The sequence below is a fragment of the Lytechinus variegatus genome, chromosome 17, assembly GCF_018143015.1.
Source record: "Lytechinus variegatus isolate NC3 chromosome 17, Lvar_3.0, whole genome shotgun sequence".
In the NCBI taxonomy this organism is placed as follows: Eukaryota; Metazoa; Echinodermata; class Echinoidea; order Temnopleuroida; family Toxopneustidae; genus Lytechinus; species Lytechinus variegatus.
This window is the reverse complement of record NC_054756.1, coordinates 2,022,716-2,035,858: the sequence shown is the minus strand read 5'-3', so window position 1 is coordinate 2,035,858 and position 13,143 is coordinate 2,022,716. Positions and strand designations below refer to the sequence as shown.

At 41.0% G+C, this 13,143-nt stretch overlaps 2 protein-coding genes across 2 annotated transcripts; both read right to left on the bottom strand.

The window, feature by feature from the left end:
- Positions 1-3,419: 3,419 nt before the first annotated feature.
- Positions 3,420-11,552, bottom strand: LOC121431155 (zinc finger protein 646-like). The gene is made up of 2 exons (XM_041628660.1): positions 11,435-11,552; positions 3,420-4,585 (listed from the first exon to the last, which is right to left on the bottom strand). Exon 2 carries the CDS (start codon positions 4,572-4,574, stop codon positions 3,420-3,422), a length of 1,155 nt encoding a protein of 384 aa, XP_041484594.1. The 5' UTR covers positions 4,575-4,585; positions 11,435-11,552.
- On the bottom strand, positions 7,634-8,512 carry LOC121431153. Its single transcript, XM_041628659.1, has one exon. It carries the CDS (start codon positions 8,510-8,512, stop codon positions 7,634-7,636), a length of 879 nt encoding a protein of 292 aa, XP_041484593.1.
- Positions 11,553-13,143: the final 1,591 nt, after the last annotated feature.

The window sequence follows — 13,143 nt, the reverse complement described above, 5'->3', positions numbered from 1 at the left end:
TGGCAATTTTCCATTTCTTTGGAAAGACACCTTGAACGATGGATTCATTCATAAGATAGCTAACTGGACGTAAAATTTCATTTATGGACATTTTTAGGATATGAATGGGTATTCCGTCTTAACCCACGGATTTCTTATTTTTCAGTTGTAGTACTAGCAAATCTAATGATTATATCCCAGTTAATGACAGTAAATTGTAAAAATACAAACCGTTATTTTCTTATTTCCGCAAATTGGCAAAATCCAATATCCCGCCAAAATATGCAAATTACCCATGAAAATCATTGGCTGTGAAATGCACGCAATTGTGTGGCAGGAGTGAAATACTCTCTGAAAAAATAATTTTTAACAAATTATTTATTTTTCTGATATTCAAAATGGCCGCCATAGGTAATTGTATACCTTATTATGTACATGTACAATATGAATAGGGAAAACTTATTTTCACAAAAATGAGCACTAAACTGCAAAAAAATCGCGATGTATGAACAAAGTTATATATGCAAATCATTATTACTAACGAGATATATCATTTATTATGTCATATATGAGAACATTGCTGTATTTTGATATCTAACATAGCCGCCAATGGACCAAACAGTATTGCGCACAATGGCAATTAGGGCCAAAAAATTCACAAGAGTGATCATTGAAATGCTTATTACAAAGATTAAACAGGTGGAATACTAACTATAAACATAATTATTAACGAAATATATTATTTATATGCCTATGTTTGTGGTGAATGTTGTATTTTGATATTCAAAATGGCTGCCAAAGGCCCTAAAAGTATAATGCTCGATGAGAAATGATAGCTAACTGGACGTAAAATTTCATTTATGGACATTTTAGGATATGAATGGGTATTCCGTCTTAGCCCACGGATTTCTTATTTTTCAGTTGTAGTACTTCTTTCAATATATAATTTTGACTAACAGTACAAAGTTTTAATAGATGTTCAACTGCCATACCAGTTACGTTTTCTGTCGCAGAGGCCAGGTTCAACAAATTACCTATATTTGCAAAATATTGATTAAATTGGTTGGCCATGGTTTGACTTTGACTAGATTGAGGTGGAGACGAAGAAATGTTCTTGGGTAACAAAGAAGATAATGTTTCCCATGAATTATTATAATTTTTTATCTTGGTTAGTTATCTTTATGGACTTTACTTTGCATGAGGCCTTTTGCCTCCTCTGTCCTTAAGGAAGCGGCCTTCGTGTCTTCATCTCCCTATTTTGTAGGCAAATTCTCTTAATTTAGACATGCCTCCCTTCACGTTGAATCCGTGTTGGTCTAGCAAATCTAATGATTATATCCCGGTTAATGACAGTAAATTGTAAAAATGCAAACCGTTATTTTCTTATTTACGAGATAACTGGATATAATCATTTGAACCCTCCCTCCCACCCTCGCCTTTAGTCCAGGAAAGAAGAGGCATAACCTTGTTTTTTATATATACAATATTTTTTTATGGTTTCCTGTCAATTCGAGGGTGCTGATTACGAATCTGGATGATGCCACTCGTGTAACCTTGAGCATTTTCCGCAAATTGGCAAAATCCAATATCCCGCCAAAATATGCAAATTACCAATGAAAATCATTGGCTGTGAAATGCATGCAATTGTGTGGCAGGAGTGAAATACTCTCTGAAAAAATAATTTTTAACAAATTATTTATTTTTCTGATGTTCAAAATGGCCGCCATAGGTAATTGTATACTTTATTATGTACATTTACAATATGAATAGGGAAAACTTATTTTCACAAAAATGAGCACTAAACTGCACAAAATCGCGATGTATGAACAAAGTTATATATGCAAATCATTATTACTAACGAGATATATCATTTATTATGTCATATATGAGAACATTGCTGTATTTTGATATCTAACATAGCCGCCACTGGACCAAACAGTATTGTGCACAATGGCAATTGGGGCCAAAAAATTCACAAGAGTGATCATTGAAATGCTTATTACAAAGATTAAACAGGTGGAATACTGACTATAAACATAATTATTAACGAAATATATTATTTATATGCCTATGTATGTGGTGAATGTTGTATTTTGATATTCAAAATGGCTGCCAAAGGCCCTAAAAGTATAATGCTCGATGAGAAATGGTAGAAAGGAAATCACAAGAGCGAGCGCTAAAATGCATATATATATGTGATAAATTATTTGGATACTGTCTAAAAACGTATTAAAATATATCATTCAGGTTTCAAGTTTGTGTAAAATACTAAATTTCGACTTTCAAAATGGCCGCCATCGACATTATATGTATTATGTACAATGCAAAGTGGGAAACCAATATCCACAGGAGTGAGCACCATAATGCACGTAACAGTGATCTATGAGTAAAATATTGTCTAAAAGCATAATTTCTATTAAGATATATCATTTATTCTGCCAGTTAGCTGATAAATACGGTTATTTTAAAGTCAAAATGGCCGCTACAGTCCCTTACGGTATTATGCACAATATGAATGGGAACAAATCAATTCAACAGAATTTAGCTTTGCTTGGTCAAATGGTAATGTATGAGTGAAATGTTGTCTGAAAACATGATTTGAATAACAAAATATTGTGATGGGTTCCCTCCCGTCACTCTCTCCTTTCTCTCTTCTATTAACTCATTAGACGGGACCCAGATCAGTTAATTGTGTCATTCACTCACGTGGTCAGCTTCCAATACCAGATTTCTCCCAAAACACATCCATAAATACAACCAACGCATATAAATTATACTTGAAATCAATCTTGAAGTTACAGCACTTTATTTCCGGGTAACTTACCCGTATACTTATACAAAACACTGTGTCACACGAGCGGCACCTCGAGATCATCTGCAGCGCCCGGCACGTACGTCCTCCCGCAAGGCCTCATAAACCGCAACTAACCATTTTCAATGGACCGACGGACATACGTGCCGTGCGCTGCAGCCGTCTCGCCACGTGCACGCACGTTTACAATAAACTGACTTCGTTACACAACACCCACCCAAGATTGGTCAGTCCCCTGGCTGACATGCAAGTTTTTTTTTTTTTTTTATATCGTTTTGCCTTACTTCGAAATTAAAATCTGAATGACAGGGAATAACACTTGACCCCTATGACTTTAACGTCTGAACAAATAAAAAAACATCTTTGATTTAGGTCAAGCTAAAATGTCTGGGGGTTTTTTAAGAAGCAATTTCCATTTCATCATAAATGATTATTTTTGTTTTTCTTTCTCTTCAATAATCCGTAAAATCTCGGATTTCATCCTTTTAATTTTTAAGAAAACTTGTAAGTGTTATAAAAAAATGTTCCTTTTCAAGTACAATCTCAAAAATAATGTCCTCCGTTTTCCATGAACTTTTCGGGGCTTTGTTGAGGTCCAACAAAGCGAATCAGAAACGTAAAATTTAGCTTAAAAGTTTTGAATAAAAAGAGGGTCATAATAGCAGTCTTTCATCAGGAATCCGGCTTCTAGGTCTACCTCGTACGCTGTGACGACCTCTTCCTGGTGCATGAGCTCGCCGTCACTGAATGTTTTCCTTTTAACTGTTTGGCTTATTTTCTTTACTTTGCCTACACATGTGGCCTCCAACTCTTTGTCTGATAACGGGGTCCCTACTTTCGCGGCCTCGTCCACTCCGTGTATCTTTATGGTACCTTTAGCATGTTTATTTTGGTTTGCAGATTCTTTGTGATTTTGGTGCACTGTCACTTGATAACGCCGTTCCTTGCTCTCCTGGTACACCTTTCCTTCCTTCCCGAAACATGTCGTGGAACTGTATTCGCATACATTCACAGTTTTCCCCTCGAGAACTCTCTCTACTTCTAAATTCCCGATGTCTCGCCCTATCCGCACTCGTCTGATATCATTGGTAACTGGGACGTCATCCTTCGCTTGAACCAATGTCCCCTCTGATTCTTCTGCGTCCTCACATGTGCTGTCGGCCGGTCTTGCCTCTGATTCTTCTGCATCCTCGGATGTGCTGTCTGCCTGTCTTCTTTCTGAGGCCAGAAGAGCCCACATCCCTCTTGCTTTTCCTTTTAAGGGCTTTCTATTCTCTCTCTCCACTTCGTTACGGGTCGTTGGTGATACGTCAATCACCAGATGATCGCCGAAATCATCTTCCCTTTCACTTCCTCTCTTACCAGAGGATCGTTCTTTACTTAGCCTTCTTTCTGAACCTCTCCCTCTTTTGCAGTCGATCTGGTTGCTTTTATGTTGATCACAGTGTGGGCGATCTCTGCTTGCAGTACTCCGTGGTGACCTACTTCTTTCCCTTGTATGTATTTGGGCACGTTTGGGCAATCTTTCCTCCAGCTGGTACCTCGATGACCGTGGACTCCTATGGGGAGAGCGGCTTGCCCGGGGGCTTCTCCTCTTAGGGCTTCTCCTGTGCTTTCTCTCATGGGCCCGTAGATTATCCAGTCTCCCAAAGGTCTTTCCACATTCCTCACATTCGTACCTTCGCGGATGCCCATGTTGATCGTCTAGATGTCGCTTAAGGCTTCGATAATGACGGAAGAACCGGTTGCAGGTGTAGCATTTGAAGCTTCCTTCAGATCCCATCTTGATTATGTCTGTATCATAACAATAAAATGAAGAAACAAATAAAGCAGGTTAATCCCGACAGCCAAAACACTTTATTCATTGTTACTGTGGAATCACACACTCGCATCCATCTACTGCAATTACATTCCTAAAATATATCGTTTCGGAGCGACCCTTTGTCTTGAGGGATATTGTTTTCGAGGAGGTGGTATGGGTTTCGAACAGCTAGGATTTGTACGTGGAGCAGGTGAGGGGTTCAAACTAGTTTGATTTGTTCGTGGAGCTAGTGTAGGTTTCAATCTTCCTTGCTGTGTTCGTGGAGCTGGTGTGGGTTTCAAACTTCCTTTATTTGTTCGCGGTGCAGGTGTGGGTATCAACCTTCTTGGGGAAGGAACTGGGGTGTCTACTACTCCACTTGAAGTGTCCGAAGTAGATGTGGCACCTCCCTCTGCTACCATTCTTCGGGAAGGAATTGGGTCGCCTATTCCTAGATCTTCATCACTAATGTTCATGTTGTCCTGACCAGAGATTTCTTCTAGAGTGGAGTCTATTACTCTGGTAGTTTCTTCCAAATCGGTTTGTGGCTCTGCGATCCACGCTTTAAGAGTTTCTCCTTGGTAGGGTTTTAGCCGATCGCAATGAATCACTATCATTTTTCCACGTGGTTTCCTTTGGATTCTGTAGATGACATCAGACAGTTTATGAGTAATGAGGTAGGGTCCTTTCCATCTTCGCTGTAATTTTGGACTTAGCCCTTTAGTCTTTGCGGGATTGAAGTACCAAACATATTTTCCTACTTGTAGGTTGTCTTTCTTGGTTTTCCTGTCATAAACTTGTTTCTGATGCCTCGCTGCTTGAGCTAACTTCAGTCGAGCTTGCTTATGGGCCGACCTCATTCTTTCTCTAAGCGCGAGCGCATAGTCTGTTGTCTGCTCATCATCCTCTTCCGTGTCACTTGTAGATTCCATAGTAAGATCAATGGGCAATTGAACCTCACGTCCCAGCATTAGCATATTCGGGGTCTCTCCTGTTGATTCTTGGACTGCTGAACGATAAGCAAACAATGCCATGTGAACTTTTTCGTTCAAGTCCCGTTGTCTTCTGATCGGATCTATCATCATGGAGACAATGGTAATTAGTGTCCCATTGAATCGTTCGACGAATCCATCCGACTTCGGATTGTACGAAGTTGTTCGCGTTTTTTCTATTCCCAGAATTGAACACATTTCTGAAAAAAAACTTTGGACTCAAAACTATGACCCTGATCCGAGTGCAAAACCTTTGGTACTCCGAATCTGCAAACGAATTCATTTACAAATTTATCCGCAATGGTTTTTGCCGTCTGATCTCTTATGGGGTATGCCTCCATCCATTTGCTAAAGTAGTCTCCGACTACTAGCAAATACTTGTTGCCTTTCTCCGATTCAGGTAAGGGCCCAACTACGTCCAAAGCGACCCTTTCCATTGGATTGCCTACTGGTTTTTGTTGAAGCGGAGCTCGTCTTGTCTTGGTAGGTCGTTTCTTGCTTGCACAAACATCACACATACGCACTATAGACCTAATGTCGGGATCCATGCATGGCCAATAATATCGCGTGCGGACCTTCGCGATAGTCTTGTTCGTTCCCAAGTGTCCTCCTGTGGTATTCCCATGAAGTTCCTGGACAACTTTCTTCCGACACTTTTGCGGGAGAACAATTTTGAATTTGACTTCCTCTCCGTTATCTGACTCCCAACGACGACATAGAACGTTTTGTCTCACTTCAAGTTGATCCCATATCCGCCAGAGAGACTTCTTTGCATGAGGTTTGGCTTAAACTTTCGACAAATCTGGTCGGAGTCCACCTTCCTTCTTAGCTTCAATGATCCAGTTCATGCTTTCGTCTTCACATTGCATCTTACTCATATCTGTAGCAGTGATCGAGGGTTCAATCGTTACAGCATAGACGTTGTGCTTCTTTTCTTTCTTAGCTTATGTCCCCTGATGTAGTTCTTCATCGTCTACGACTTCGCCTTGGCGATCAAGCTCTTGTCGTTCACAATGGGAACATGAACCACAAGGCCTCCGGGAAAGACTGTCAGCATTGGTATGAGAGCGACCGGCTCGATGCACAATCACTAGGTCATATTCTGCTATAACTTGTGACCATCTAGCGATCTGTCCTTGAGGTTCTTTGAAGTTCAAAAGCCAACGTAGGGCACCATGATCAGTTCTAACTGTGACTTTCCTTCCGTAGAGATACTGTAGAAATTTCTTGAGAAATGTAACTACTGCCAAGAGTTCTCTTCTTGTTACGCAATAGTTTTTCTCTGCCTTCGAAAGTGTCCTACTAGCATAAGCCACTACCCTCTCTTCTCCATCTCTTCTCTTCTCCGGTTTCTTGTGATAGAACAGCGCCAATACCCATATTGCTTGCATCTGTATCTAGGATAAAGTCCTTTCGGGATCCGGATATGATAAAATGGGTGATGACTGAAGACGAGACTTCCGTTCCTGGAACGCTAGGTCACATTCGGATGTCCATACAAAGTCCCTTGACTTTTCCGTCAATTTGTGCAATGGACGGGCAATATTGGCGAAACCTTTAACGAATCTTCGGTAATAGAGGCAAGTCCTAAAAAAATCTGTACCTCCTTTACATTCGTAGGCTTTGGCCAATCTGCTATTGCTCTCGTCTTCTCCAGATCAGTGGACACACCATCTGATGATACAATATGCCAAAGATAGAGCACACTTCGCCTGAAGAGAATACACTTCCGTGGCTTTAGTTTCAAACTGGCTTCTCTCAGTCGACTAAAGACTACATCCAGTCGTTCCAATTCTTCGGCCACTGTATTTGCGAATACAATGATGTCATCAAGATACACCAACAAGATTTTCCAGTGAAGGCCAGCAAGGACTCGTTCCATCAACCTTTCAAAGGTCGACGGAGAGTTGCAAAGCCCGAAGGGCATTACTCGCCAACTGTACAGACCTCCACGGACAACAAATGCCGACTTCTCCCTTGCCTCTTCTTCCAATTCAACTTGCCAGTAACCTGACGCAAGATCGAGCGTGGAAAACCATTTTGATCCATTCAGTGTGTCCAGAGAGTCATCAATCGGGGAATAGGGTAAGCGTCCTTGATTGTCACGTGATTGAGTTTCCGATAATCGACGCAAAACCGCTTAGTCCCATCTTTTTTCCTAACAAGGACGACGTTTGATGCCCAAGGACTTCCAGACGGATCAATCACTCCTCTTTCCAACATGGATTCTATTTGACTGTCGATTTCTTGTTGCTCTGCTGCTGGAAATCGCCGTGGCCTTTGTCTTATAGGTTGTGTGTCTCCAGTGTTGATTTTGTGTTTTACAAGGTTCGTTCGTCCAATATCTGTGTCTGATTTGGCAAACACATCCTGATTCTTGATCAATAAGTTGGCGATCATTTCGTGATGACTCTCGTCTACATCAAGTTTACTTCTCTCAAACAGGTCTTGAAGATGATCTGGTACGATTCCTCCACCAGTGCCTACTGTACACTTTGAAGGCATGTTGTCTATCTCGTTCTCATTTACGGGTGTAAAGTAACCTGCCATAGTTCCTTCCTTAATCACTGCATCTTCTTTACCTGGGTTAAAGAGTCTCAGGGGTACCAAATTTTGATTTACATCTGCTAACACACGAGCAACCAAAATGCCTTTCTGCCCAACCTCACAACTATCCGATGGTTCTATTATTCCAACGCCTTGTGTTTCTTTCACTCGTCCCCTTACCAACACCTCTTGGCCAGGGCTTACTCTTGTGGTTTTCTCGACCGTCACTCTCCTGCATAGTTTCCTGCCTTGATTATTCATTAATTTTATGTTCTCCCCATTTAAGGACAATTCCATTTTTCGCAGGTATAAATCTGCATTAGTAGCGAGCAGAAAGTCCATGCCGAGTATCCCATCTATGCTGCCTATGTTTGCAAACATTACCTCGATACTACAAACACTTTTCCCAACGCGCAACTCTACCGTGGAACTTCCCAAAATTTCCATGGGACTGCCGTCAGCATTTCTTACTTTTGAATCAAAGCTTAACAGCGTTGGTCTCTTTTCACTTGGAAGTTCGTGGTATACTGTGGAGGACAAAATTGTGTCGGTCGCTCCTGTGTCCACCAGAAGTGAAGTTTTTACCCCTCTTATCTCAACATCTACATACAGACCATTTTGTCCGTCTTTTATGCTAGATGGAGAAGTGAAATATTTGTCAGAATTATTTATATGTGCCTTTCCATCTAGATTTGCTAAGTTGTTAGGCCTTTCTTTCCTATAAGTCTTCTCTCGGCCAGCAGAGTCAGCTGCTATTCGTTTCCCGACGAATTGTTTCTGTTGTGTTGTTTACAATGCCTTGCAATATGTCCCATTTTGTGACAATTGTAGCATTCGAATGTTGCCCATCTTTCTTTCGGATCGAATCTTCCCCTTGGTCTCTTCTCTTCACGTTCCTGTTCTTTATGTTGCAATTTTTCACGTAGGAGCTGCACCTCATTGTGAAGATTCAGAATGGCAGAATCGGACTCATTTTCCGCTTTCCGAACGGCATGTCTTGGCCTTCCTCTACTTCGCTGCTCTTCAAGTTTGATGAAGTTTTCACTTGTCAGTGCTGCTTGTATTGCCTCATCCATCGACTGCGGACGAGATCTGAAAACACCTTCTCTGGTTGATTGATCTTCGATAGCCTCGAGGAAATGAGTTCTAGCCAGGCGGTCTTGTGCCTCCTCATGCAATTCTGGATATGCTAGTACAGATAAGTCCCGTATAGCTTGTCCAAGCTCCTGCAACGTTTCATGATTACCTTGACGTCTAAATCTGAGTTCCAGTAGATAATTCTCTGCAAGTTGTCCTGGTCCGAACCTCTTTTCTAGAAGACCAATGAGGTCCTTGAAGTCTAAATTCTGCACATCAGCATTAGGACAGCCAATAACCTTGATTGCAGGTCCACGGAGACTGGCGCTAAGAAAAACCTTAGCTTCTTCTCCCCAATTGTTGGCTAAACAACAAGCCTCGAAATGTCTTGAATAATCCCTCCAGGGAACTTTACCATCAAACTTGTCTGGAATTATGTTAGGTTTGGCGACCTTCAGCACAGATGTATGTGTAATTGGCTGTCCAGAGCTACATGTATCTCCCATATGGAAGAGCCGTGGTGTAGTGGTTCTGACTCTCGCCTTGTAAACAGAGGGTCGTGTGTTCGAATCCCACCGCGGTCTAGCGTCCTTTGGCAAGGCGTTAATCCACACTTTGCCACTCTCGACCCAGGTGCTAAATGGGTACCCGGTAGGATGCGAAAGATATTGTATGTTTGATTTTGCCAGCGCCATAATGAGGCTGCGATGAATGCAAGGAATGCTCCCCAGGGAGTGGAAATTGTGCACTTTTCGTGCGGGATTGAAATGAATCCAATGACCGGGGTAATAATATGCTGTAACGCGCTTTGGGCCATTCTGGGAAAAGCGCTTTATAAAAATTGGGTATTATTATTATTATTATTATTATTATTATTTCGTTGTTTCCCTCGTAGACCGTTTGTTTGCATAGGCTCCCCCATTTCTGATCGAAGATGTCTCCTATTAGTAGAGGAGAGTGGTGGTTCCCATTGACTATCCTCGAATGCTGTTCGGCCTACAGGTGAAAATGGAGGTTGGCGTTCATCGATGCGAGGAGCACTCTCCGCCGTCCAGTTTTCCATTTTCCTTAATGGATCCATATATTGCTCAGTCTGACAAGGCTTTCTTTCCATTGAACTGATCAGGCGACCCAAATTCTCACGGAGCCCATGATTTTCTTTCCGTAGCTCATCACTTTGCAACTGTGAGCGCTGCAACTCAGCTACCAATACCTCTAATTCATCTTCCAACTGAAGTTCCCCCGCCGCCATGTTGACGATTCAATGCCTACTTGGCAGAAAATTGATAAGATGAGCTGATAAAGGCGTCTGCAATTGAAAACACACTAGTAATTGTGCACCGATTTTGCGCCTATAATATAGGTGCCAAGTAATAGAAAGCGCCTGCAGGAGTCACGATGACAAAGGAGCTTAACAGCACGAAGATCCCGTAGATGATGACAATGGAGTATACACGTGCTGTTTTGTGTACCTTTTGTCCGTGTCAAACAATGGTTGCTTAAGGCGACTTGAGATAGAGTGAAAGCGCCTGCAGGTGCGGTCATGTGTTTCGCCTGTGCGTGCTGAACACTGCTCTAATTGTATAAGGCGCCAATGAGATGAAAAGGCATGTATATGTGCTTGTGTATCGCCTGTAGGTGTTAAACACTACTTCAAGGCGCCACCTTGATAAAGGGGCCTGAAGGTGCTGATGTATCGCCTGTATATAGGTTTTAAACACTGCTGAAATTATTCAAGGCGCCACCTAGATGAAATGGCCTGTAGGTGCTGATATATACCGCCTGCAGGTAACCACTGGTGAGTTTGTTTAAGGCGTGTGTAGGTGAAATGGCCTGCAGGTGCTGATATATCGCCTGTAGGTGTTAGCCACAGTTGAGTTGGGTTAAGGTGTACATAGGTGAAACAGCCTGCCGGTGCGCCTGTAGGTGCGGTGAAACTTGAAGTAAACCCTCAACAAAATTAAAAATCCAGTCAAAATCCTATTAAGCTGATCTATCCCACCGCTGCCACCAAATTGTGATGGGTTCCCTCCCGTCACTCTCTCCTTTCTCTCTTCTATTAACTCATTAGACGGGACCCAGATCAGTTAATTGTGTCATTCGCTCACGTGGTCAGCTTCCAATACCAGATCTCTCCCAAAACACATCCATAAATACAACCAACGCATATAAATTATACTTGAAATCAATCTTGAAGTTACAGCACTTTATTTCCGGGTAACTTACCCTTATACTTATACAAAACACTGTGTCACACGAGCGGCACCTCGAGATCATCTGCAGCGCCCGGCACGTACGTCCTCCCGCAAGGCCTCATAAACCGCAACTAACCATTTTCAATGGACCGACGAACATACGTGCCGTGCGCTGCAGCCGTCTCGCCACGTGCACGCACGTTTACAATAAACTGACTTCGTTACAATATATAATAATTATCTTATGTAATTTAGGTGATAAATACTGCAATTCAACATTCAAAATGGCTGCCATATGCCCATTTTGTGAACATTATTTGTCTCCACCCAAATTGTATATTATACGATAAGTGCCAATGGTGGCCATTTTCAATTTTAAAAATGCAGCATTTTTCACCTTAATTACACAGCATTATAATATATCTCGTTAGAAACCATGGTTTTAGACAATAATTCACCCTTACCTCACAATTAACAATTATACGCAATTTTTAGAGTCGAGCAAAGCCAAATTCTATCAAAATTATATGTCCCATGTTACAATGTACACAATACTTTTAGGACCTATGGCAGCCATTTTGGATTTCAAAGTACAGCATTTATCATACCTCCACCATGACAACGACCCATATGTGATGTTTTTTAGTCTTTTTTTATTCGTACATCTTTTGTTTTTTCTTTACTCGTACATAACAGTTATATGCATTTAATGATTCGCACTCTTGTGAAAATTAGTTTCCCTGTTCGCATTTTACGTAATTTAGTTAGGGCTAGTAGAGGTTATTTTGAATGTCAAAAAAGTATTTATCATCTATATGGAAGAAGAAATGCAATGATTAAAAAAAATAGGTTTTCAAATAACGTGTTACTCATACAACAGGATTATATGGATGTCATAGTCTAGAATAATCTAAATTATATGTCCCAATTCACATTATAAATAATACTGTTAGGGCATATATGGGCCATTTTGAATTTCATAATACAGTGTTTATCTCATGTATGACTAAAGAATTGATATATCTTGCAATAAAACATGTTGTCAGGCAATATTTTACTCATAGATCAAATTACATGCATTTTATGTTTCTTACTCGTGTGAAAATTAGTTTCTCCATTCGCATTGTACATGAGTAATATACAGTGCCGGCCACAGGAAACGTCACGCCCGAGCACGCGAACACCCTAGGGGGCTTTCGCGTCTAACCGAGGGTATTCAAGGGGAGCAGACTAGGGCGTTTAGACGGGCCCGCGGTTTCCTGCGTGCTATGTAAAATTGGCCGTGCCCGCACTTACCCTAGGAAATCCTAGGGTACGTACATTGCATTATGTTTACATGTGCATGTACTTCGATTATCTTGTGATAGACCATTATGTTTTTAAACTAGCGTGATCGGGATCTATTGTAGGTTGAATTTTTGATTTAAGATGTTATTTGTTTTCTTTCATCCTTTCTTTCATTCTTTAATTTCTGTTTTCCCTTTTAATGTAGTGTTATCTTGTCCCTTTCTTTATTTTCCAATTTAGAGTTTGGCTCATTCCTTTCTACCTTCATTTTCTTTGCCTTTAATCATCTTAATTCATTTCTCTAATCATGCTAATGCATTTGTATATCGGGGAAAATTGTTCTTTCTCACATCATAAAAAGTAGACGCGCAAAAAGCGAACACTAGCAAAACAGGTTGTGCTCATCGATTTTTTTATTTGGTTCTTTTGTTATTGTCAATAGTCTGTGAGAGT